The sequence below is a fragment of the Tursiops truncatus genome, chromosome 16, assembly GCF_011762595.2.
Source record: "Tursiops truncatus isolate mTurTru1 chromosome 16, mTurTru1.mat.Y, whole genome shotgun sequence".
In the NCBI taxonomy this organism is placed as follows: domain Eukaryota; kingdom Metazoa; phylum Chordata; class Mammalia; order Artiodactyla; family Delphinidae; genus Tursiops; species Tursiops truncatus.
Window position 1 is genome coordinate 69,956,886 of NC_047049.1, and position 27,035 is coordinate 69,983,920.

General features: G+C 41.3%; 1 protein-coding gene across 5 annotated transcripts in view; it reads left to right on the forward strand.

Annotated features, from left to right (window-relative positions):
- The window catches only part of RHOBTB1 (Rho related BTB domain containing 1), a 68,656-nt gene that overhangs the window by 24,324 nt on the left and 17,297 nt on the right, over positions 1–27,035 (forward strand). For 4 of the 5 annotated variants that reach the window (XM_019935857.3, XM_019935856.3, XM_019935859.3 and 1 more), the window contains 3 exons: positions 7,237–7,438; positions 7,956–8,059; positions 24,428–24,613. In XM_019935857.3, the coding sequence (XP_019791416.1) occupies positions 7,247–7,438; positions 7,956–8,059; positions 24,428–24,613 (482 nt within the window). In that variant the 5' untranslated portion in view covers positions 7,237–7,246. The remainder of the gene's footprint in view (positions 1–7,236; positions 7,439–7,955; positions 8,060–24,427; positions 24,614–27,035) is intronic. The other variant, XM_019935861.3, reaches the window with a different exon arrangement.

Sequence of the window (27,035 nt, forward strand, 5' to 3'; positions counted from 1 at the left end):
TTCCCACCAACAGTGTAGGAGGGCTCCCTTTTCTTCACACCCTCTCCAGCATTTATTGTTTGTAGACTTTTTGATGATGGCCACTCTGACCAGTGTGAGGTGATACCTCATTGTAGTTTTGATTTGCATTTTTCTAATAATTAGTGATGTTGAGCGTCTTCTCGTGTGCCTGTTGGCCATCTGTATGTCTTCTTTAGAGAAATGTCTGTTTAGGTCTTCTGCCCATTTTTGGATTGGGTTGTTTGTTTTTTTTGATATTGAGTTGTATGAGCTGTTTGTATATTTTGGAAATTAGTCCCTTGTCAGTTGCATCGTTTGCAAATATTTTCTCCCATTCCGTAGGTTGTCTTTCTGTTTTGTACGGTTTCCTTTGCTGTGCAAAAGCTTGTAAGTTAGTTTAGGCTCCTTTGGTTTATTTTTGCTTGTATTTCTTTTGTCTTGGGAAACTGCCCTAAGAAAACATTGCTACGATTTATGTCAGAGAATGTTTTGCCTACGTTCTCTTCTAGGAGTTTTATGGTGTCATGTCTTATATTTAAGTCTTTAAGCCGTTTTGAGTTTACTTTTGTGTACCATGTGAGGGAGTGTTCTAACTTCACTGATTTACATGCGGCTCTCCAGCCTTCCCAGCACCACCTGTCTTTTCTCCATTGTATATTGTTGCCTGCTTTGTCATAGATTAACTGAGCCTAAGTGTGTGGGTTTATTTTTGGGCTCTCTATTCTGTTCCATCGATCCGTATGTCTGGTTTTGTGCCAATACCATGCTGCTTTGATTCTGAAGTCTGAGAAGGTTATGCCTCCAGCTTTGTTCTTTTTCCTCAGGATTGTTTTGGCAATTCTGGGTCTTTTGTGCTTCCATATAAAGTTTAGGATTATTTGTTCTAGTTCTGTGGAAAATTTGACGTGGATTGCATTAAATTTGTACATTGCTTTGGGTAGTATGGCCATTTTAACAATATTAATTCTGCCAACCACCATATGACCCAGCAATCCCACTACTGAGCATATACCCTGAGAAAACCATAATTCAAAAGGACACATGTACCCCAATGTTCATTGCCCCACTATTTACAATAGCCAGGACATGGAAACTACCTAAACGTCCAACAACAGATGAATGGATAAAGAAGATGTGATACATACACACAATGGAATATTACTCAGCTGTAACAAGGAACGAAATTGGCTCATTTGTAGAGATGTGGAGGGACCCAGAGTCTGTCATACAGAATGAAGTAAGCCAGAAAGAGAAAAACAAATATCGTATATTAACATATACATGTGAAATGTAGAAAAATGGTACAGGTGAACCTATTTGCAGGGTAGGAATAGAGACGTAGATGTACAGAACGGACATGTGGACACAGGGAGGGAAGGGGAGGGTGGGATGAACTGGGAGATTAGGATTGACATATATACACTACCATGCGTAAAATAGCGAGCGGGAACATGCTATAAAGCACAGGAAGCTCAGCTTGGTGCTCTGTGATGAACTGGATGGGTGGGATGGGAGGTGGGGAAGGACGTGCAAGAGGGAGGGGATATAGGTATGTATATAGCTGATTCATTGTACAGAAGAAACTAACATCACATTGTAAAGCAATTATACTCCAATAAAAAATGAAGCTAAAAATATATATATTAATTCTTCCAATGCAAGAGCATGGACTATCTTTCCATTTCTTTCAGTCACGTTCAGTTTCCTTTATCAATGTTTATAGTTCTCAGTACGTACGTCTTTCACCTCCTCGGTCAGGTTTATTCCTGTGTATCTTGTTTTTGGACATGATTTTAAAAGGGATTTTTTTTTTTTTTACTTTCTCTTTCTGATATTTCATTGTTAGTGTAAAGAAATGCAACAGATTTCTGTATGTTAATCTTGTATCCTGCTGCCTTGCTGAATTCGTTCATCAGTTCTAACAGTTTTTGTGTGGAGTCCTTAGGGTTTTCATATAGAATACCATGTTATCTGCATGTAAAGACAATTTTACATCTTCCCTTCCAATTTGGACACATTTCTTTTTTTTTTTTTTTTTTTTTTTTGTCTGATTGCTGTAGCTTGGACTTCCAGTACTATGTTAACTAAAAGTGGTGAGACTGGGCATCCTTGTCTTGGTGCAGATTTTAGTGGGAAGGCTTTCAGCTTTTCACTGTTGAGTATTATGTTGACTGTGGGTTTGTCATAAATAGCTTTTATTATGTTGAGATATGTTCCCTCTATACACACTTTGCTGAGAGTTTTTATCATGAATGGATGTAGAATTTTATCAGATGCTTTTTCTGCATCTGTTGAGATGATCAACAGAGGTTTTGGTCTTTTCTGTTGTTGATGTGGTGTATCACATTGATTTTACGTATGTTGAACCAGCCTTGTGACCCTAGGATGAATCCAACTTGATCATGGTGTATGATCCTTTTTATGTGTGGTTGGGTTCAATTTGCTAATATGTTGTTGAAGATTTTTGCATCTATATTCATCAAGGATGTTGGCCTATAATTTTTTTGGTAGTGTCTTTGTCTGGTTTTGGTATCAGGGCGATGGTGGCTTCATAGAATGACTTTGGGAGGGTTCCCTCCTCTTCAGTTTTTTGGAAGAGTTTGAGAAGGATTGGTATAAGTTCTCCTTTATATGTTTGGTAGAATTCTTCAGTGAAGCCATCCCATCCTGGACTTTTGTTTGCAAGGAATTTTTTCTTTTATTACAGATTCTATTTCATTTTTAGTGGTTGGTCTGTTCAGATTATATCTTCTTGATTCAGTTTTGGTGAGCTGTATGTTTCTATAAACTTGTCAGTTTCTTCTAGGTTCTCCAGTTTGTTGGAATAGTATTCTCTTATGTTTTTTTTTTAATTTCTGCAGTATCAGGTATTATTTCTCCTCTTTCATTTCTTATTTTTATCACTTACCTGTTTTTAAATAAACTTCTGACTTCTAGAGAGTGTACAAGTAGATTTTTCAGGCAGCATTTTAACTGTCAGCATCCATGTCCTGAAGATTCAGTGAAAGTATGAAATAAAGTTCAAGTCGGTTTTGAGTGAGATTACAGAGCTGCCACAGTATCAGGTTACCAGTATCACTTCCGCCTAGCTATTCTTTCCCTTTTATACCTTCCTTGTCTCCCCAGATATGGATCTAAAGGCAAAAGGGTATCTTCATAGATCAGCAGGATTTATGGTGGCGAAATTTATTAACAATGTTAAAGGAATATTTATTACTCTCTTTTCCCAGTGAATAAAAATCAGAAACCAGAGAGTCATTATCCAGATGGTCGTACGCGCGCATTCAACCGTAAGAGTGCTAGATATGGATAAGTTTGAGCCCATAACAAGCAAAAGAGGATACAATTGCATATTTTTATAATTAGACCATAATGTAATGTTTATTGGTTTATGTGTAACAGATGAATACTTGGTTTACAGTACAAGAAGAGCAGGAGTTTACACCCTTGGCTGTGACGTCATACTCTTAAAGTACTTTTTAGACTACCACTAAGTAAATTTCTACCCAAAAGGAAAGATTTGGAGCCTCGGATTTTGGAAAGCCAGCAAACTCTTCCTGGAAGTGCCCCATGTAGAGTGCATGATCCGGGCTATGAGAATTTAACTCTGCCTGCCTTTCACTTCCCTTATACGCTGTCACCTTTGCACAGAGTTCAGCACCTTTGGCAGTCACTTCGGTTTTGCACAGATTGCTAGAGATGAGAGGACCAAGGGATGTTATTCTCACCTTTGATGCAGAAATTCTTTTTAGGACTGTGCATGAGATGTGTCTATAAATAAGTGATGATATTTTTGTAATCATGGCCTTCATATAAAACCAGAAGAGCTTTTATCCCCCTCCAAGTCATCTTCTGTAAAAGCTACACAGCTATTCCACCTGAGCTGCCACTATCCAAATTATTTGGGGGACTCCTCTTTGGGGGGATGCTATCAGAGTAAGTTTGCAAGCCAACGAGAAAACCAATGTTACAGTTTTTGTGTCATGTCTGAATTTTTACTAAATCCAAACATTCTCCCCAATTTTATGGATTGGTTCTCTTTGACTTTTATCTATCTAAAAAATAAAATAAAATTCACTCAAAAGTATAAAGTTTTAATGTCACTTAGGACATTCAAAGTAATAGACCTCAGGTTCCAGAGTTGTGAGACTCCAAATGGAACCTGGTTTTTTCTGACATAGGCTACCCCATGGCAAGATCACCAGAATCTTGTCAAAGACTGTTGTGAAGTCCTACCACTTTTGTTCTAGGATCTAGAAGTGCCCCGTAAAAATATGTTTAACCTACCTTTGCAACTCTGTTATCCTTCAGTTAACTGCCACTTCCTCTCTCCCCCTCCCCACCCAGAACTTTCTCTGCCTTCTTTGCATCAGGTCAGCTGTGCTCCATCTTGTATTTATGTGCTGCAGTTTTCAATGAATTACCCTTTAATTGCTCTACTAAAATGTATCCTTTTTATAGATCTTTATGATGATTAAGTTTATGATTTTTGCATCTAATCCTGGTCTTCCACCTGACTCAATTTTGTTGTCATCTAAAAGTATTCATTTCAGCATGATGATTATAATTTTGAAGCCATCGGTGTGTCAGGTACGGCCCTGGGGACTGAAAACATCAGTTCACCTAACCCTCACCGCATTAGGAGATGGGTACTATCATTCCCATCTAACAGACGAGGAAGCTAGGCTCAGATAGTGCAGCTGACTTGCCTAAAGTCAAAGAAATGACTAGAAAGCAGAGAGACCAGGATTCAAACTCTCATCCATCCAAGGCAGGGTTTCCCAACCTCGCACTATGGTATTTGGGGCCAGATAATTCTTCGTTGTGGGAGCTGCCCTGTACATTGTAGTATGTTTAGCAGCACCTCTGGCCTCTGCCTACCTGAAGCCAGTAGCCCTTCTCCACACCCATTGTGACAACGAAAAATGCCTCCAGACATTGCCAAATGCCTCCAGACACTGCCAAATGTTCTAGAATTTAAGCACCGCCCGTCTGATGCCAAAGTAATGCTTTTGCCACATTATACTATTAAATCGAGAACTAATACAATCATAGAATTTTAAGGCTGGATTTTAAAGAGGTTGATTTTTGGAATCACCACACCTGGCTAATCACCAGAATTGGAGATATTTAAAGACTCTTTTCCCACCCAAGACCTTCAAAATCAGCATTTACCAGGTGGGGGACAGGTATCTATTTTAAGCCTCTTCACGGGTGTAGGATCAGATCTTAACCTCACCACACATCTGTTCCTTGAATCACTCCACTCCATTCCTGCCAGATAGTTCTCCAGCCTCGGGTTTAACACCTCCTGTGATGGTGTTATCCACATTCAGATGGTCCTAACTGTGCAAAAGCATTCTTCTTTAACATTCTTCTTCTATCTCTCCCTCTATACCCTTAATCTCATATTATCCAAATTATCATTTTTCTTAAGTCAATTGAATTAAACATGTATTGAGGGACTTGCCTGGTGGCACAGTGGTTAAGAATCCTCCTGCCAATGCAGGGGACATGGGTTTGAGCCCTGGTCCAGGAAAATCCCACATTCCGCGGAGCAACTAAGCCCGTGCGCCACAAGCACTGAGCCTGCGCTCTAGAGCCCACGAGCCACAACTACTGAGCCCGCACACCACAGCTACTGAAGCCCATGTGCCTAGAGCCCATGCTCTGCAACAAGAGAAGCCACCGCAATGAGAAGCCTGCGCACCGCAAGGAAGAGTAGCCCCCATTTGCTGCAACTAGAGAAAGCCAGCGTGCAGCAACAAAGACCCAACACAGCCAAAAATAAATAAATTTATTAAAAAAAAAATTTTTAACATGTTTTGATTCCCAATTATGTATTAGGCCCTACTCTGAGTTTTTTTTTTTTTTTTTTACCATGGCTGTTAAGACCATTATGGACTCTTTTCAAGAAAATGACCATCCAACAGTTTTCTCAGTTTAACAATAGACTTCCTCAGAAGAGCAGTCATAATACATTAAAATCTTGCATGGTTGGCCACCCATCCAGCTGCTACCAGGAAGCAGTCTGCTCTGCAACTTGTGGGGTTCCTGTTTTGGGGAAGCAGAGCTGCCAGCAACTTTCCTCTGCCTCTTCACCCCTCACCCAGCAACCCTCTTTTAACCCTTTTTGATGGTTTCAGGAAGATTCTGAAGTAGCTCCTCATTCTGGTAAAATCATTCTCTACCACATGCTCCAGATTTCTTCTCTGAAAACAGAGAGGAAGGGAATTTTTTTCAAAATCTTTCTTTATAGTGCTCCTCTTAAGAATATCTTTTAAGGAATTTGATTAATAAAAATTAATGAATGAGTACAAGGATAAATTAATTTTAATAATGTATCAAGGGACTTCCCTGGTGGCGCAGTGGTTAAGAATCCGCCTGCCAATGCAGGGCACACGGGTTCAATCCCTGGTCTGGGAAGATCCCACATGCCTCGGAGCAACTAAGCCCGTGCGCCACAACTACTGAGCCTGCACGCCTAGAGCCCGTGCTCCGCAACAAGAGAAGCCACCGCAGTGAGAAGCCTGCACACCGCAACGAAGAGCAACCCCACCCGCCGCAACTAAAGAAAGCCGGCACACAGCAACGGAAGACTCAACTCAGCCAAAATAAATTAATTAATTAAAATAATAATAATAACAATAATGTATCCAATCTCACACTTACAGTTCACTCTTCTTTAAAGTCAAGTAGTCCCTTTCTGCTCACACTTTGGATTCTCCCCTAAGTCACCAGGATAGTTTAGAACCTACAGGAAATTGCTTTTTAATGAGAGATCTTGGATCACTGGAAGATTGTAACGGACACTCATACTGAAAAGGCTGCTTATGACCGAATGTGTAAGGTTAAACCTGCAGGTGCCCAGTCTCTTTAGCGGGTTGACGTGAGTAGCTAGTGAGCTAGAAATGTGTGCAAGCAGCCCTGACTCGCCTGGATGGAGCTCCAGTAGGCAGGTTGTGTTTAGAGAAAACCAAGGAGAAAATAACATGTTAACCGGAATCAACCGTTTGGGGTCAAAATAACAATCCGGTGTTTTTGTACTTGTGTGAGATATAAAAAGAAAAGTTGAGTTTCAGTTTGGCTTAGTAGAAACTTCCAAACTTCTGGCTTCTGCCTGGGTACCTCCAAAGAAGTACCTGGACCTAGGGAAAACCACCTGGCCCCCTCCCATCTTTGACCGCTCTGGAAAGCACCAGTGTCTTGAATGTGGTGTCCGCTCTCTTCTTCTAGAGTTTTATAAATGGACACTGACATGGACTACGAAAGACCCAACGTGGAAACCATCAAGTGCGTGGTCGTGGGAGACAACGCCGTGGGGAAGACACGCTTGATCTGCGCCAGAGCGTGTAATACGACGCTGACACAGTACCAGCTGCTGGCCACCCACGTACCCACAGTGTGGGCCATTGACCAGTACCGGGTCTGCCAGGAGGTAAGACAGACGGCGTTTCTTTAGAATCCTAAGGGTACATCATTGCTGTTGCCAGTCTGATTTTTATTTATTTTTTTGGATTTCTAGTTACTTGATTTTTTTTTTTTATCGAAGTCTAGTTGCTTTACAATGTTGTGTTAGTTTCTGCTGTACAGCACAGTGATTCAGGTATACCTATGTATGCATTCTTTTATATTCTTTTCCATTACAGTTTACCACAGGCAATTGAATACAGCCAGTCTGATTTTTTAAAAGCAGGGGAAGGGGTTAACTTGTATATTCGAGACAAAACTCACCTTTTTAGTGTCACAAGAGAAAACGAAAGCCAGAAGGCCGACTTGGAGTGTGGCTATGGTATCCTGAGGGAGGGCTTTTGAGGCACGCGGCTCCAGGAACAGAATTAGGACTTAGCTAAGTCCTGTTAGATAGAAGGAGACCGCTAAATACAAGTACGTCCCGGCGGCTCTGAGGGGGAGCCTCTGACTGCCGGTGAGCATGGGTGCTGTCTCTCCTGCAGGTCTTGGAGCGTTCCCGGGACGTCGTTGACGAAGTGAGCGTTTCTCTCAGGCTTTGGGATACTTTCGGCGATCATCACAAAGACAGGCGTTTTGCATATGGCAGGTAAACCAAGACTAGTGCAGTTCAGTTCAACTTCAGTACAATTTCCTTTCCCAAACCCATCTCTGCTTCGTAAATCAACAAAAAATCACATAATATGGCCTCGAGATGTGTTGGGTTCTGCACTGTGTCTAAGAAAAGACAAGACCAAAAAAAAGAGCAACCCCAAACAGCATTGTTTCCCGATGTCAAGAAAAGCACTCTGCGTGGCCACGTGGTTCCTCCCAGGAAGTACTTTATTTAAAACAACCAGTGCTAGTTAAACTGGACGTTTGCTGGGTGCAGATTCTGTTGTGCTCTCCAACCTTGGGCCGCTTTGATTGTTGTCTTCCTGAATAATACTTAATTTACCTTCTCTTAGAATGTTTTAAGTTTTTTTAGCACTTGGCCACCCCGCTTCAGAAGGTCTCTTTGGTCTTTTTGTGACCATACTGCAGTCTGATGTTACTTGCTTTGGGCTTTGTTGTCTGAAAAGTCTATTGTTTTTATTTGAAGGTCATTTTTAAAAAAGAAAGAAAAATATCTCTGAAGTCCTTCACAAAGGCACATTTCCAAAATGAACTGAAGCATTCATGTCTACTTTTCATTTAAAAAAAAAAAAAAAAAGGAGGAGGAGGAAAAATCCAGTAAAGGGAAGATAAATCTAGGACATTAATATGAGTGGGAACAAGGTCAAAGTACCGTAAAATATTTAGCAACTTCTCTTGGTCACTATAACTCCAAAGGAGTCTCCGGGACTCCAGCGGTCTTAAAGTCCCTCTCAGTGAATCTGTTATGACTATCAAAATCCAGATAAGGAGGAGATTTCCTTACCCCTTAATAGTAAATGAAGACGTTTCCTTTTAAGTTTAGAAAGTTTAGAATTTAGGTCTCTGTTAACATCAAGCATCATGCTACCTCACAGGATTGGATTAGATACTCCAAACGAGTTACTCCTTTGTATTGAGATAAGCTTTTCTGAAAGGACCTCTCTTTTCTTCAAGCCAGTAGCCCTCGTAAGCCTCTGAACTTCTATTGGCATTTATCCAAGTGGTCTAAAATACCGAATAAACCTCTGAAAGGGTTTGCCCTAGTCCTGAGAAGTCGTTCACACACTGAAAGAATCTGCAATTTAGGCGTTTGTTCAAGGGGGTCTCAGAAAGAGGCATGTAGAAATAAAACTGATTTTAACGTCCCCTTGAACAACGAGAACTGTTGAACTTAATATCCAGCATTACAGATAGGTTTCTTCTTGAGTTTCCTGGGTTGTTTTTTTTTTTTTCCCTTTCCATGATGTTCTTGATTCTTATCTTCATTGCCATTTGGGTTTTTTCCTGTTGTCTCATTATTACACACGCACAGAAATAAGAATCAGTGAACCTGCTTGTAAGTACTATGCCGTCAGATTTTGTAATACCTGTGGTTTTAAGGAAGCATAATTAAATGATGACTGGGAGCAAAGTCAGGACAGCACAATAGATTTCAAAGGACTGTTTGTACCCAACTTCTAAAAAGGTGTGGTGAATAGAGATGAGCTTACTGAGATATTGGGTTTAGCTTCCACATGCTGTCTCAACAGCTCAGTGGTTTCTTGCCACTTGAAATTCATGTGTTTGGGATGATGCATTCTAACTTGGCTCCACCATGTAAAACTCGTTTTGTGGCACTAGAAAGGCGGCCTCATGATCATGGGAGGTTCCTGCTTAGGGGTGATTGAATGGTACAGTGACCTTCATAGGTCTGATACTGACAGGCATCTACGCTGGGCCTCGTCCAGCTTCTTGATGTATGTCGTGCCTGTGCTTGGTCCCTCCCAACAGAAATAAGCTGGTCTCTCATGTGACTCTATCAGTTCAAAGTGCAGTGTGCTGGCTCTGACGGTGTCTTGCTCTGTCAACTGTAGCCATCCCCCACCTCTTGGGTGGAAACAGGACGCGCCTTCCAAGCCAAGTCTGACTCCCTGAGCCACACAGAGGGGCTCAGGAAGCCCTCCCGTGTGTCTGACCGAGCTCTCTGTGGGCCTCACTTTTATGTGCATGTCTGGCCTTGCATTTCCTCTGTCTTTTCTGATTCTCCGCAGCCTCCAGGCTTCCTGCCACAGACCCCACCACTGGTAAAGAACAAAAACCAGGGCTGTTCTGTCTCGGATTCCAGCCTCTGTCTATAAACGCTAACTATGTCAGACCGCGTTGCTATAGCACCAAAAAGTTACATTGTATGGAAAAGTCTGGTAGTAGTAGAAGTTTCTTTTACTCAGTACAGGGCTCCAACCACTGGATCTCATTGCTGTGTGAGAGCTGTTTAATTTCTGTATAACTTCCATTTTTAGCTCCCTATCATTCGTTACGGAGAAAAATCATAATTCCAGTTTCTGACATTCAGTTTGGTTTGCAAACCTGTTTTTTCACTGATGTTTTTACTATACTTGGTATGAATTACAAGTCGGCGAGATGTGATACAGTCCTGAGACTCGGAAGTGTATTTGGAACCTTTTTAAAATAATTCATTTGATTCTTATGGTGACAGTGAGAGAAACCAGATTCATACCAAGATGCCTTAGACCTCGCCTTCAGTTTCCTCGGCGTCTTAGCACCAAGCTAGTTAACAAGTTACCCCCTCAAACCTCCTTTGGCACAGGCACGTTCTAGTTTGCAGGGTGGGCCAGGGTGGTACCAGTCTGCTGACTCGAATTTGCGATTTTCCTCACGTGGTATAACTACAACCGGAATGTCAAGGCTCGTTATAATTTAAAGGTAATTATTCAACCCATTTTTTTAGCCAACTAGATTAATAGCTCCAATTCATCAAAGCCCTACAGTGTGTCAATCAAAATATTAGGCGCTTTGCCAACACTAGTTTAGTTCATCCTTCCAGGAACCCTAGGAGGCAGAGATTATCTCTACTGCAGTTGAGTAGAGAGTTGAGTTCTTTTACTACCATAACCTGCCCAATAGTGAGTTTCAAAAATAGATTCAAACCCAGCTCTGCCTGACTCCTGGCTCCCCCTCTTTCCATTGTGACAAGCTACCTTGACCTCATTTTAAACAGAATGCAACTGAAACCACCACCCCACATTGATGAGCTGGGTATCCATTTGCTCTTCTATATTTGTGTGGTGGCTTAGAATGAGAAGAGATCTCAAAAAGTCATCTGGTCAACCCCTTTTCTCCAGGAAGGGAGATCACCCATCCAAGAAGAAGTAGTGATAGGAGTCCTTCTGTCCGATGGACATGAAAGGTAGCAGAGTGGCATTAGCATCCTAACACTTACCTAACACATTTGAAATACTTCAAACCCTCTTTTGTCTGGAGCGAATGACTCCAACTTTTAGTAGCCTTCCTTCTTCCTACCACCTACTTTCTATCCATTTTCGCATGAACTTTTGAAGCTCTTTCCTGGATCTTTTAAAATGTCAAGAACAAAACTGTACATAGTAGCCATGACTGTGATCAGCTGCTCTTTTCTGGCAAGAAAAAAAAATAACTTCTTTTTAAAGGGATATCACTCAAGAGTTTTCCCCTAGAACTATTAAAAGAAGGAAGTGTGTACACTTAGGTACCTGGCACTGAAAATGTAGGCAAGTAGGATGGGCTCTGCCTTCAACAGAATACCTGGGCCCCTCTGCCGCCATCCTACAGTCACACCACACATAAATGAGTACCCATTTTATTGTCCACTTTCCTTGAAAACCTTCGCCATTGCTGTGTCTTGGGGTCACATAACCTTCAAACACATAAAGCCTATGGGGCTGGAGGTGGTGATAACAGCAGCTCCAATTTAATCAGGGCTCCCCATGAGCCAGGCCTGTGCTCACGGCTCTACGTATCTTGTTGCCACGTCATTCTTGTGGTGACCCTGTAAACTAGGCTCATGTCACAGTTGAGCAAGCATGTACAGAAAGGGGCCAAGGTCAGATGCCTAGGAGAGAGTGGTACTGAGCTTCTCCTGGTAGTTCTGTCTGACTCCAAAGCCTGCTTCTTCCCTTGCCCCCAGGCTTTTGTGGTTGATGATGATGATTGATGGCCAACTTACTTTACATTTATTCCCAGTCCAGTCTAATTCGTACACTGTTCTGTGTGGACATGGAAGACCAGCGTTCACCATCTATCACCAGCTCTAACTAATATTCCATTTGTTCCTCTTAAGTTCTTTAATACGTAGCAAATGACTTAATTCTCTATATGCACCCATGAGTGACTAAACATGAGTCCTTTCATTTCCAGTAAAAATGTTACAACCGAGCAAACTTTCTGAGAGTGAGTGGGATGCTGGGGTACTCTCTATGGCATGTTTTCTCCCCCCAATTTTACGTAAGCATGCAGAATCACTGCATTTACCCTTACGCCGAAGAGTTTCTAGGCATATTTTCAGTACAGTTGGAACTCTTATTATATAGATTACTCTTACACACTGATTTTTCTCGTGTTTTTACGTCCAATGAGAAGTACACTACATGTTTTAAATGATAACATCAATCAGAGCCATGGTTTCTGTGTATCTGTTTAGATAAGACAGCTCTAGTTTCACGTTGAAGGCACATGTAATCAGATACAGCATGAATACATCTCATCTTGAATGCCTGGTTGAGGCCCTTTAAAAAATTCAGGACTGTGGGTGACCAGTGTTTATGTCTTTGTTTGGGATTGGCCGAAGTTGTGGTTAATGGCATGGGAAAAAAGCAAGAAACAACGAATGTGTCTCAGGAAAGTATTTTGAAGTAGTTCTCGTCCGTGGCGCTTTCTAAACGCTTGGCCAGAACTAACATTCTGATGATGACTTCAGGATGGCAAACAGCCTGTCAGACAGAAAAACATATCAAGTGGAAGAGGGCCAGGGCTAGGATGAGGGTGAGGCACTCACCTTGGGTGTAAAATGTAAATTATAATAATTTTTAAAAGATAGGATCGGGCTTCCCTGGTGGCGCGGTGGTTGAGAGTCCGCCTGCCGATGTAGGGGACGCGGGTTCGTGCCCCGGTCCGGGAAGATCCCACATGCCGCGGAGCGGCTGGGCCCGTGAGCCATGGCCGCTGAGCCTGCACGTCCGGAGCCTGTGCTCCGCAACGGGAGAGGCCAGAACAGTGAGAGGGCCGCGTACAGCAAAAAAAAAAAAAAAAAGAAAGAAAGAAAAGATAGGATCACTGTTAACTGATCTTTTCTTTCCGTCTCAGGCTCAGCATGGCAAATGTTACTGGTCCTGACCTTATTTAAAATTTTGGTATTTTGCTCATCATGGATTTTTTTTTTTTTACCTTAATTTTGATTTTTGAAAAAATAGTGTTCATCTGGATTACTGAGGTTTTGGGCACCTCTTTAAATTTTGCACCTGAGGCCAGTGCTTCACTCTTCACCCAAGTCCTGGCCCTGAAGGTGGACTTTATAAATGGGTAACAAATCAGCAAAGGGAGGAAAGTTCCCAATGCGGGTACTTGATGGAAAAGTCATCCAAACCACTTCTAAATGTGTGGTCCAGAGGGATCTAGGAAAACTACTGCAGCTTGTTTCCCAAAGATACTTCGTCCTGCTGTGGCATAAAGGACTAAGACTTGCCCAAGTTATAGAAAACAGTAGAAAGACATTAGAAGAGCAGCTAGTTGGACCAAGGGACAGGAGTAGTTGTTCCCTAAGAGGTTCGACTAAAACTGCTACTTCTCATAGTTGATTATGCCGAAGCTACCGGTTACCTGATGTCAGAGATCTGGGGGGAGGTGAACCGGCATGTTTTAGCCCGTACCCGGATGATCCGAAAGCAGCCAGTCCTCAGGCCACGCTTTGCTAAACACTGTCACGGAAACATCACAATACTCTCTACTGAACCTCAGCCAGATGGGAAGAATCTCATGAATGCTGGAGAGAGCTTCTGAGTGAGGGAAACCGGGGAAAAAAGAGCACATACTGTGTGTGGATCCCTTGCTGTAAAATTCTAGCAAATGCAGCGTAATCTATACTGACAGAAAGGAGAACACTCGCTGCCTGGGAAAGAGGATGGAGGGAAGGAGGGATTACCAAGGGACACAAGGACACTTTCAGGGTGATGGAAATATTTGTTTTACTGACTGGGATGACAGTATGGAGAGTGTATACCTATGTCAAAGCTAATCACATTGAGCACCTTAAGTATACAAAGTTTAGTGCGTTTCAATTGTAGCTCAATAATTTTTTAAATAAAATATTTTTATGGGCCGTCTAAGTAGTCTATGATATGTGAGGAAATTTTCATGGCTGACAATGTATGTTTTGATTACTTATAGAACTTAAACTTAGTTCTCATTGAAAATATCAATAGAAATCATTTGTATGAACTTAGGGGCGAAAAAAATAAGACGAGATCCTTAATAGCTGAACATGGGAAATGGAATGGTTCTGGCATCTCAAAGCTAATGATGGGACACTATCAAATTGTCCCCAAATCATGCTGGATCCCCTTTCCCAGAGACAGAGCCCTCAGCTGTGTGGATCGTAATTCACCCAAGTGGCCTGTGTCTTTGGCTGTGGTCCTGTTTGTATCTTTTTCTGAGAAGATATATTTGAGCAGGTACCCTGTGATAACTGAATGAAGGATACCACATTCCTGAAAGTTTCCCATTTCTCCATCAAATAGTAACAATGTTCTCTTTCGTAGTTGGTCCCTTCTGGAACTAGAGAATGGTGCGAGACCAAGAGAAAAAGGAGGGAAGCATAGTAAGCCACACCACCCCAAACCTCCCCCTTTTTTGCCAAATTTTTGAATTTATAAATTGGGGCGGGGGGGGAATGCCTTGTTTGAATGAGTATTCTTAAACAGAATTACTTGTATTAACACTAATGTTTTTCCAACTATAGTTTGTTTCTCCTCTGGGTATCATTTCCAAGGTCCTTACAAGAATCATTTTAAAAAATAATTATATACTTATGGTACTCCATTTACCCATAGATGAGGGCATTAACTAAAACGGTTGAAAGTGGATTATTACTGCTTTGTGCTAATCCAAAACAAAAATATGTTAGACTAAATGCATACAAGTAATTAAAAATTTTTAATGTACTGGAAATTTATGGATTCTGTACTAAAGTACTCAAGCATAGGATTGCAGTCATGCCAAATCATCTGGCACAGAGAAAATATGTCTGTGCCGTGCTCTGTGCCATCCCCAGCCTACTGTCCTCCACTGTCCTTCCTGCTCTGAACTGGTACATCTTGTACTGTAACCAGAAGACACAGTATCAGAAAAGCTGGGATCCCTGTGCGCAACCCAGCCCTGTTCCCGGGATGAAATTGTCCTTGGGAAGCAGCAGTGCCAAATGAGACAGGAACAGGGCTTGGTTGATGACTGGGGTCAGTCATGTTCCGGGACCTGGAAGGATGCTGGCTGCTGCCCAAACACTGGTCACATGACTGGGAAAGACAGTCCGTTATGGTTGAGCCCAGGAAAGCATTTGTGGACCCAAAAGATGCCGCAGACATATGAATAACGTGGCCACTGAGATGGGTAAGGAGAATAAGGAACATATATACTGTTCAATGCATTAACATCGTGTGTTCTGCCTTCTTTTTACCTTTTTGCTGTTACTACTTAATAACTGCAAGCTTGACAAGTTGGGTCAAATACAGCTAAGTTTGTTGACTTTTCCTCCTTGGACAAAGAGAAAACATCAGTTTGTGGTGTTTCTATACTGGAATCATCTGATGAAGAAATAGATATTTCAGCCCGTAGTTTTCCCTTATAAATTAGGTGGTAAGAAGAAAGAGACAGCTGCTGGGTAATTCTGCAGTGTCCTCAGAGGATGCTTCTGTTACCATCTTTCAGCAGTTCCATATCAATGAGCTAGTCAGCCAAAAGGGAAAGATCTCTTGATGAGAACGTCCTGCCATTCTTATTAGCTGCAATATACAAGATATGTCTTTGGTGACTTTTGAACCCATAATCGTATTTGTCTGACAATAACTGGTACCCTATGGTTTACAGACCACTTTCACGGATATTTTTCTTAGTGAATCTTAACAATAATCGTATCAATAACTTTTAATTTTGACCATTTATTAGATTTCCAAAATTATTCCACTACTTTGTTCTCTCCTCAGAACTCCTCTGCCTCTCGGCCTAGAAAATATAGATAGAAGGACAAAGTACTGAATTACCAAAAGATAAAACAAAGAAGCAAAAATCTCTTCTAAACTTATCACCTTGGTTATCTTTCTATTTTAGTACTTTTGGGGTGGGACGGGAGAGTTGGCATGTTTTTTAAAAAACAAGATGGTCTGTGAAATAGAGGGTGTTATGTTAAGCCTTAATTCTGTGAAACTAGCCCAGAATTAATCCTGAAAGTAACCTGCCCATTTCTTTATATTTCCTTTGTTTCTGGATACAGTCTAATTCCTAGAAGAGATCATTAATCCATTTTTATTCTGCCATTATGAAAGTATCCAATTAGATGGGTAAATAGATTTTTAAGATAAATCCAAATAATTTAAAGATATATTTTTAGTGGATAATCTCTGCCATATACCAGAGATATTATATAGCTATCTTTCAGCCATAATTGTCTGAAGAAATGTAATAGCTCACATATCATTTTTTCATTAAAACTTTAAGCATATCCCCTAACTGACTTATTTTCGGCCCAAATTTATTTCTTTTAGATGTTGAGTCTGCAGACATATTTGCATCTACATCCTGCAATATCTATAAGGCCATTTTATTTGATAAACAGTCACTGAGGGCTTCTTTTGTTACAAACACTGTGTTGTGCACAATGGGAGAGAAACTAGTAGGAACAGAACAAAATCCCTAAAAATGAGACTCAAAGAGTAATGGGGAAAGACAGCAACATTTTAAAGAGTTACAATTCAGTGTTAAAGTGCTGAGCTAAAGATGTCAGTACCAGGAACAGGGAAGAAAGCATTTCTCTGAGCAAAAATTCCACCATCATTCTTGACTCCTTTTGGTCATATCTGACACCTGCTCCATCAGCAAACCCCGGTGGCTCTAGCTTCCACGTGTATAAGGAACGCAGCCACTTCTCACCACCTGCACCACTCCCAGGCCGAAGTCACCACCATCTCCCTCTGGATTATTATTTTTTAACTGGCCTCTCCTTTTGTCTTATCCCTCCTGACAACCCACGCCCCACCACCATTTGGTCAGTTCTCATGATGGCAGTGGGGTGATCCTGTTAACACATAAATTAAGTCATTCTGCTCAAAAACCCCTAATCGTCTGCCAGTTCACTCCGAGTAAGAGCCAGACACCCATTAGGCCCTCTGTACCTCAGCCCAGCATTGCCTCTCTGAGCTCAGCTCCTGCTGTTTTCCCCCCGCTCTCAGGAAAACACCCCAGGAATGCTCCTGCCTCAGGACCTTTGCACTAGCCGTTCCCTCTTCCACAGTGTTTTCCCCGCAGATATCAACGTGTCAGCTCCTTCACTTCCTTCAGGTCTCTCCTGAAATGTCACCTTCTCAGTAAGGCCCTCCACGGCCACCTCATTTCGGCAGCAGCTTATGCTCCCCAATATTTCTGTCCCCCTTCCCCACTATATCTCCTCCTTAGCACTTGTCACCACCTAGCATACTAAATACCTTACCTATTTTTCTTGCTTTTTGTCTCTATTCTCCAGTTGAATATAAGCATGACGAGGGTTAGCACAATGAGAACAGTGACTTGTGTCTTTAACTTGTTAAAGACACAAATGTCTGGAAGAGCACCTGGCACATAGTAGGTTATCAGTTAATATTTCTGGGAGAAATGATTGAATGATTGCTTATTGATACTGGATAAGTGACTTGGCAAGTCCTTGTACCTTTATTGATTCACAGAGGATTGGGGAGAAGCCTGGGTGAGAGTGGTGGGATGATCTTGCTGGTTCACCCAGTTTCGTTTCAGAAGAGTCAGGAGGTTAATTCCAGAGCCCTCCCATCTGGCCATCTAGCTGACATGTGGGCACTGTTACATGTGCAGCTGGTCTTGCTCTTAGGAGAAAACAGTGCAGGAAGGCATTTCCTCAGTCATGTAGCTTCAGGGCAAGCCGAAGAGAAATGGGAATGAGGTGGAGTTTAGGCAGAGAATTTATTACCACAATTTCACTTTCTCCTGTCAAGGAAGCCTTCTCTGTATCAGTGTTTCCTGCTTTCATTGATCAGGAGTTAAATGAGATTGCTTAAGCTATTTCTTTTAATTACTTGTGCTTCACCCAATTTCACATGCACTCCACTTCTTCTGATGATTGTGTGAGGTGTAAGAATACAGACAGTCTCTGACTTACAATAGTCCTATTTACAATTTTTCTACTTTACGATGGTGCAAAAGCGATACACATTCAGTAGCAAACATACTTTGAATTTTGATCTTTTCCCAGGCTAGCGAAATGTGGTACTCTACGCTCTCATGCTGCTGCGCGTTGGCAGGGAGCCACGCAGTCACCAGGGTAAACAACTGATACATTTACAACCACTCTGTACCCAGACAGCCGTTCTGCACATTCAGTACAGTGTCCTATAAGCTACCTGAGATATGCAATACTTTATTATGAAATAGGCTTTTTGTTAAATGTTGCCCAACTGTATGCTAATGTAAGTGTTCTGAGCACATTTAGGGTAGGCGAGACTAAGCTGTGATGTTTGGTAAGTTAAGTATATTAAATGCATTTTTGATTTATGATATTTTCAATTTAGATGGGTTTACCAGGACATAACCCCATTATAAGTCAGAGAAGATTTGTACACTAAAGGGAGCATAGATAGAAAAATGGGATATCAAGTTAAAAAAAAGCTGGTTTCCAAAAGATTATAACCCACAGCTTTCTCTATGGTCAGGCCATTGCCTTCTGGGATATCTGCACTATGATGGCAGAACCAACCATTTTTAAGACTTGAGTATTATGTATTTTAGGATTTGGTGGCATTGGTGGGATGTTGACATGGCTTCCCTGTACTTGAGAGTGTGCATCGCTTGGTCCCATTTTTGGAGGGTGGGGGAAGACTGGTTTAAAATGTTGCTTCCTACTAAACATGCAGTTACGGGCTTGGAAGAAATAGCTACGCATGCTAATCACTCCCCAATCTGGATATATTTCAGGGTGTTTTCACAGTTTTCCCCACATAACATCTGTACTTAAGAAGCCTCACTGCTATTGGTAAAGTATTGACTTGATTTCTCTGCTCACATCCAGGGCACTGCATGGTACTGCCCTGCTCTCCCTAGATCCCCTGCCAGGCACTCCCCTACAGGCCTCTCCATTCTCCATGAGTGTGAGCTCACACAGCCATTCATCTCCAGGTGGTTATGTTCACCATCACTGACAACTCCCTCCGCATCTCATACACACCGGGCTGCTCCCCTACTAAAATTTTCCAAAGCCACGTGTTACACATTCCTTTTCTCTGCCATGCTCCCAGCTGTTTTGTGCTGTTTTGATCTGTCTGTTTGCACAGCGCTGTCAGATTATATGCATGAAAGGTGTATTGCTGACATGAATGGTTTTGAAAACGTTTCCGTAGAGGCTACCTCGGTTATCAGTGGGGAGAAGGAGGTCGGGGACTCCTACTTGAGTCTTTGCCAGAAGAGGACTTGTGTACATTGACAAAGAAACCCATTGAAATGTGATCATGATGTCTACCAATATATAAAGGATATGGTAGTCTCTACTAAAGAAATAATAATAGGCAGTAGTGACACAGAAAGGCTTAAAAGTATATGTTAAAAAGGAGATACTTCCAAGCAAGACTCAGGTAAATAGAATTGGTAGCTTACTCTTGGTTACCAAGTATTCATCAGCAAGAGACCCAAGCAAAACTGGCACACCAGAGAAGGGCCCTCGGATGCCCTGCTCACAGCTATCTGGAGGACTGCATGGAATCCACTGTCCTTCATGTTGCCCGCGTTGGCCTGGTCTTACTTAGATAAAGGATAATTTAGCAATTATTTTTTTCACCTAAGCAGATAAGAAAACCCAAGGCCCATGGCTCCTTAGCTGGACAGTGATGGCAAAGTAGAAAAGGGAAGAAAAGGGAAGAGAAACTAAAAAGATGGAAAGCACTTTTGTGATAGGAAAGAACATAGAAAATTTATTCCTAACAGCAAATTTTTGATAATGATTATCTACCTTTTTTTTTTTAATTTTATTTTTATTTTTTGCCGTACGCGGGCCTCTCACTGTTGTGGCCTCTCCCGTCGCGGAGCACAGGCTCCGGACGTGCAGGCTCAGCGGCCATGGCTCACGGGCCCAGCCGCTCCGCGGCATGTGGGATCCTCCCGGACCGGGGCACGAACCCGTGTCCCCTGAATCGGCAGGCGGACTCCCAACCACTGCGCCACCAGGGAAGCCCTATCTACCCTTTTTAATCACTTCTTCAAAGGATAAACTTAGCTTCTGTTTGCCTCCCTGATCTTTTCCCACCAAGTTTGCTAATTTGACTGTAGATATTATAAAGACAGGCCATGAAAATATGTGGCATTTAATGTTTAAAGTCTAGCTTGAAAAAGAAAAAAAAAGTATATATACACATATTATTACCTTAAAAGGAAAATCCGCCATGTATTTAATTTCAATCTATTCTTTAAAGACTTCACATAAAAAAAATTTCACTCTACGCCCATAGCCGTATATAATAAAGAGTGTAATGAATAAAGTACACTTTTTAAAAAGTCTATCCCGGGCCAAGGTATGTGGGTATGATGCACTATTTTCAGATTTTGTTTTCTTTAATCCTCCAACAAAGATTGGTCCCAACTTTGCATGCACGCCTTATGTTATCCAAATATCTCTGCCAATCTTTCACATGCTATCTTTGGCCAGTGTTCTCCTTGAAAGATAGCTGAAAAAAATATGCTTTTCTGTTTGTTTAATATCTGAAGAAGAACTGCTACAACTGAGGTTGGCTTTATCAGCTCAAGCATTTTGGGGATGACTAGGTCTCTCTCTGGTCCCACCCCTCCATGAAACTAGAGATCCGCAATTGTTTCAACACATAGATTTACTCTGGATTGTTTTTCACTTGTCTAATCAAAACATTATTTCATGGGCATTATTTGATGCGTCAGTACCCTAGTGAAACTTTTATATTGATATTTTCCCCTTAGAAACAATAAATCACATTTTTCTCCAAAAAATAAACATTCATAGGCCAGCAACACTCTAAAATCCTTTGTAATCCTGGCTTTCTTTAATACAGCCACTTAGCCCGGTCCAAAAAAATCCAAACCTTTCCTACCCTTCTCAATATTCAAGTTCTGGAGTTTAGAGTTTTGTCTCCTATGTGCTTTGCCTCTGCATTCTCGAATTCTCGTGCTTTCTACTCCAAATGGCTGTAGGACTCCACTTAAATCCCATCAGATTCTTTTTACAGCTGAAATAGGAACCCTGAGGTCACTTCTGGGCCAACTCTGCTGCCTAATCTGTGAGAATGTCCTCATCACACCTCCCCCTCCCAATTATTTTTAAACTCAACTCTTCAAAGTAAAAAAGTGTAACAGAGCCCAGAGAAGCAGAAATGCTAGAACTTGCCTTTTTCTTTTTATCTTTCGCAGGAATGGCATTTTTAAACACCAGCTTGTGTCAGACATTGAACAGTCTCCACCCAGGAATGAATGTTTTGATTAAAAGTTATTTAGTATCTCTAGCTCCTTGGAATTCTGCCTAAAGCTGGAGGTATTCTTAGCTGCAGGTCTTGTGCCTCTTTGACCAGATAGAAAAATGGCTCAAAATCTAGAGGGAATAAATGGCATTCTCAAAATAGCTACTTGATTATATAGGTGTTTATATCATAGAGGATCCTGATGTGTTGAGAATTAGGAATTAGAAAAGAATGCTGGGATGCGAAGGAATATGTCAAAGCAGCGTCTTTCTATAGCTCTGTCCCTATGGCCATTGATTCTCAGGCTTTTGCTTGAAATCAAGTTTAGAACACTACATTCGTATGGCAGGCCTCTGTACATGTTTCTTAACTTGAATTTGTATTTAAATCAACAAGGGTTAAAGACATTTAAGCAGGTTGGTAGATAAAATATGATCTAATTTTTAAACTACTTTTAATGTAAAATCATGGGGACAGATTCCCATAGCATCTAAACATGCATTTCAAAAAAGGAAAAAGAATAACTTTATTCCAAGGATGCAAATAGAATTTTGACTCAAGTTATTTTCGCTTCAGAGGTAGCGTTGCTCTCAGTACAGCCTCTTCTCTTTAACTATCATCCTTTTGAGGCAAAATATTTACAGAGCATTGAATTATTTTTCTGGCTTTCCAACAACATTTCATGCACTGAGATATTGACGTGACATAGTTAGAAGTTGGGCCCTCCGGACGTGTATTGTGCAATGGCATTGTGCTGCTATCATCAGGAGATGCTGTTTTTTCCAGCCCCCAAGGTCCTGTCTGTACTTGTTTACGGGTCATCTGGATAGAAACTTGTATAGGTTCAGTGGCATGAGTGTTATCACGGTAACCTTGGCAACAGAGCTAGCTCTGATTTCAAAACCTCACATGCTGTATCATAAAATTAGATAGCAGAATTGACATTTTGCTACATGTCTGTCATATAAATTCAACTCTGAGAGTGATTTTCTTTATAGCCATGTGCCTTAATATGGAAATAGAAGGCACCAATTAGAAAAAATTTATACATATATCAATAGGTACTGTTCCACATTTAGGTGGTGGATACGTTTTCTCAATTCCTTCCCTATGATTCTGAACCTGAGATCCTGCCATATTATTCTCGCTGTGCAGAATTCTTAGCAGCTTTATTTTACGATCAGGCTGAAGCTTACAGCAGAGCTGCATCAGATATCCTATATAAATAGCATTATGAATAATAGAAAACTCAGCTCCTAAAAAATGTAACATTCAAAGCATTCTTGACTTTACTGGATACTATTATTTATGCTGATTAGAAGTGAGGCTGTGCACAGAATATTCTGCTAACTAAATCAGAATCCCAGAGACAAGACATGCTTCCCTTTCATTTATATAGTTACGCATATTTTTACACACATTATATTTTCCAGTACCCAAGAATCTTTGATAAGATCTTTATTTCAAGGGCATTTTAAACATGCAGATTAATACACTCATCTGCTTTGAGTCCTAGGGTCCTCTTTTATAATTAGTAAATATTTTAATATCAGGATTTTCCCCTCTACTTGTCGTGGTCTGGTGCCGTTTTTCTTGGATATAAATTTAAATACTCAACTTGTGAATTACATTTAATGTAAGCACCCTGCAGTTTGCTGCATTGCAAATGATTATTTTTAGAAATTTTATGGTTGCCTGGATATATTTGTTTCTCTTCATTGATATGTAGGGAGAGAAGCTCATTAATGATTTAAAAAGATGGTGTTTTGATTCATCGACTTGATTCTTCTCATTATATAAACAATAAAGGCAATAAATTAACATCTAATAAAATTGTGAGTTTATTTCTGAATATAGCTGCAAAATAGTCTTGAATCCTTGGTTATAACTTTTTCTATTCTTTATATTCTTCTGCCTCCATGTTTTCACAGTCATCATTCTGCACATTTGAACCTAGAAAGATGGTTTATAATTCTTATTAAAGATACCTTTTAGCAATTATCTGTCAAACACCATAATTGACAACTGTTTTGTAAAACAGTTCTTTGGCTCCTAGAATGATAAGTTATGATATAAAACATGGAAGATCCTTATGTCACAACTGACTACAAAACAATTTTCCTTTTTTCCATATATCTGCTCTGTGTCATGTAGCACATTTGAGAAATCTGCTTCCAACATTTTCTCATCCATCTTATTAGCCGTCTGACTAACTCCGGCTAGTTTTATGTTAAATACTACCTTCTTGCCTTACACCCAGCAAAAAGTCGAAATTCCTGCAAGTTCAGGACTTTTCCTTTTCAGAAAAAGATAAGTGGTTGTGCTCTCTCCATGTGTGCTTAAGGGAGAAGAAGGGCAGAAATCCTTCTGTGTGTTTGCCGACCCTGTACAGCAAATACCTGTTACATTTTTTTGTAATGCGTAAACTGTTTGCTTTATCTCATTGAGTCATCATCACCTTTCTGTTTACAGTGGTAAATGGTATTTTTTTATTATTTTCTTTTATCTTGAAACTATTTCTTGTGATGAACAGAAATAGTTCAGCATGTGGTGGTTCCAGACCTGAGTCTAGTTTGGATAACCCATCCGTACTGTAAAATAACGTCACTGGAAACCCTTCTGCAGTGCAACATGGAAATGAACTCAGGCTGTGCGGGTGCTGGAATGTGGAGGCTTAATGGGCTGTTTGCATGACACCAAGATGTATTTTAATATCTGGTCTTTTTTTTTTTAAACTGTGACATGATATGGCATTAGATGGATGGGGGAGGGGAGGACCCATAATGATAAAAGAGAAAATACAAGTTAAAAGGCAAAATACAGCTTCTTGTGTGATTTCCTTTTAGGTCCGACGTTGTGGTCCTCTGTTTTTCGATTGCTAATCCCAATTCCCTAAATCATGTGAAAACGATGTGGTATCAAGAAATCAAGCACTTTTGCCCTCGCACACCTGTTGTTCTAGTTGGCTGCCAGCTAGATCTCCGCTATGCCGATCTCGAGGCTGTTAATAGAGCCAGACGCCCTTTAGCAAGGTAAGCCGAGGGACTCAGTGTTTCCCTGTGCCGGCCAAATTAAAATTTCGAGGTAGCAGATGTCTCTGTAGCCTTGGGTTCTGTTCTTCAGTGGCTCTGGGGCCCCATCAGTCAGCCATATGCTTTAGGTTTGCTTGTTGAACATGAGGAAGGGGTGTGTGTCCCTGACCCCTCTCACCTCTTAGGCAGGAGCCCACTTTTGTAAAATGGTTGACCAGTGATTGAAGTGAGTTCTCTAATTATGATACGGAGTGTATAAAAGTGCTTTGAACTTTGTAAAGTAGTAAACAAACTGTTAGCTACTCATAATAATGTCTTTCTGGAAATTATATTATAGTAAAGTTAACTGACGTTCAGAGCCATCAGCCATAATTCTTGCCCCCAGGAACATCAGGTTCATGCAAACACATATATCCAGGTGTTTGTTTGTTTTGTTTTGTTTTGTTTTGCGGTACGCGGGCCTCTCACTGCTGTGGCCTCTCCCGTTGCGGAGCACAGGCTCCAGACGCGCAGGCTCAGTGGCCATGGCTCACGGGCCCAGCCGCTCCGCGACATGTGGGATCTTCCTGGACTGGGGCACGAACCCGTGTCCCCTGCATCGGCAGGCGGACTCTCAACCACTGCGCCACCAGGGAAGCCCTATCCAGGTGTTTTTAATCTTCTCATTTTCCTCCATCCAACCTCTGAGAGTATTTCATTCCCAAGTTGGCAGTGTCAAGTTTTAAAAAATTATATACACCTATGGTTGCAAAACTGCTTTTCAAATGGCTCTAGTGGTGATATGTTTAGAGAGTCACACGTTTAAAATACAACTTGAAGGAGAGTTTGTTTCAGTCTGTATAAAATGTGGATACCAATCTTGGTGGCGGGGGCATGGAATAAGAGTTTTTCCAAAAGCTGTGCTCCTTCAATATTCTCCTTTAAAAAATAATTTTATACGTTTTATGCTTAACTCCATTTTTTGCTGGTGAGCATAGCTTTCCCCAAAATGTTGATATTAATACCTTCCTTCCAGGCAGGTACTTGCCTTAATAGGGTTGTTAGAAAATTTTATACAGATACAAGTTTTTATGCTCTCACAGCAAAAGCAAATGGTACTTTGTTGAGATAATTTCTGATGTTCTAGGTATGTCTTGGATGAATGTTCTGAAAACAATTCATGTTCCTTCTATTCTTAAATGCAGGGACTAGGAATTGAATATCGTAAGCCACGTAGAGGGAAAGAGGACTCTGGGCAAATGAGAGATGAGCCCCTGGCCCCGGAACTTTCTGTTTCAAAGGTTAGGATGGTCGGGCCTCGCACCGTGGATGTGCGGAGGCCTGGAGGAGAGTTACAGAGCTCCAGGGGACAGTCCTTTCCATAGACAGTTCTGAGATTTGATGAAGGAGGTGGCATCTGAGCTAAGCCTTAAAGAGATTCATCAGTTTGTGATGAAGTTAACCCTTCTCCCTCTCTGCACTTCCCTTCCGCCTTTACAACAAGCTGCAGTTTTCCATCTAGGTCCTCAAATCCAAATTCTACCCAGTATTCTTACTGTTCCTAAGGCCGGTGCCTGTCACACACATCACCCTTGGTCTCGTAAGCCAAATATTTATTTAGGAAGATCATCTCCTAAGAGTGTGTCTCAGAACCAAGGATGTGTGTGTGAAGAGTATAAGGACAGATCCCATCTTGCCTACGTTCTGGAATCCATCTGTGTCTTGACCACGGTAATGCTATAATTACAGCACTCTTCTGCCAGTACTGCTTCCAGACATTTGGCTTCCTGGGTTTTGATTAGATTGTAAGCGGGCCTTGTGTGCCGGTCTAAAGGGTGCAGACTTTATTCCATGGGCTCTGTGGAACCAGAGGAAGTTTTTTGAAAGAACTGCGGCTAAGTCATACTTGTATTATGTGAGGAATTTTCGTGCAACAGTGAGCACTGTGAGAGAAAATGTGGAGAATCTGAAGAAAGATGAGTTCAGAGGCTGATGTACTAGTCCAGGCAAAAGATGATGAGGGCCTGACTGAAGGGTGTGGAAGTAAAGAGAAGCGGTGAGATATGAAATAAGGCTCACAAACCTAATAGAGGAGACTTAACGAGCTGTCGGACATGGACCATTTAGTCTAGAACCAGGGAGTTCTAGACTCTCGTTGCTTAGGAAAGGTCTCTCAGCAACTTGCAAATGTGACCTTAGGCAAACCCTTTAACCTCTCTGCCTCAGTTTCTTCAGAATGTAGAACGAATATAATAGCCATAGAGTTGCTCTGAGACTCAAGTGAGAAAATGACTATGGATTGATTTTTAAGGTATACAGCAAAATGTAAGCATAAGGGGATAATAATGAAAATGATGCAGATGATGGTGGCAATGATGATAACAGCCAGCGTGTCTCAAGCACTTACTGTGGAACAGGTACTGTGCTGGGCAAATATCTCATT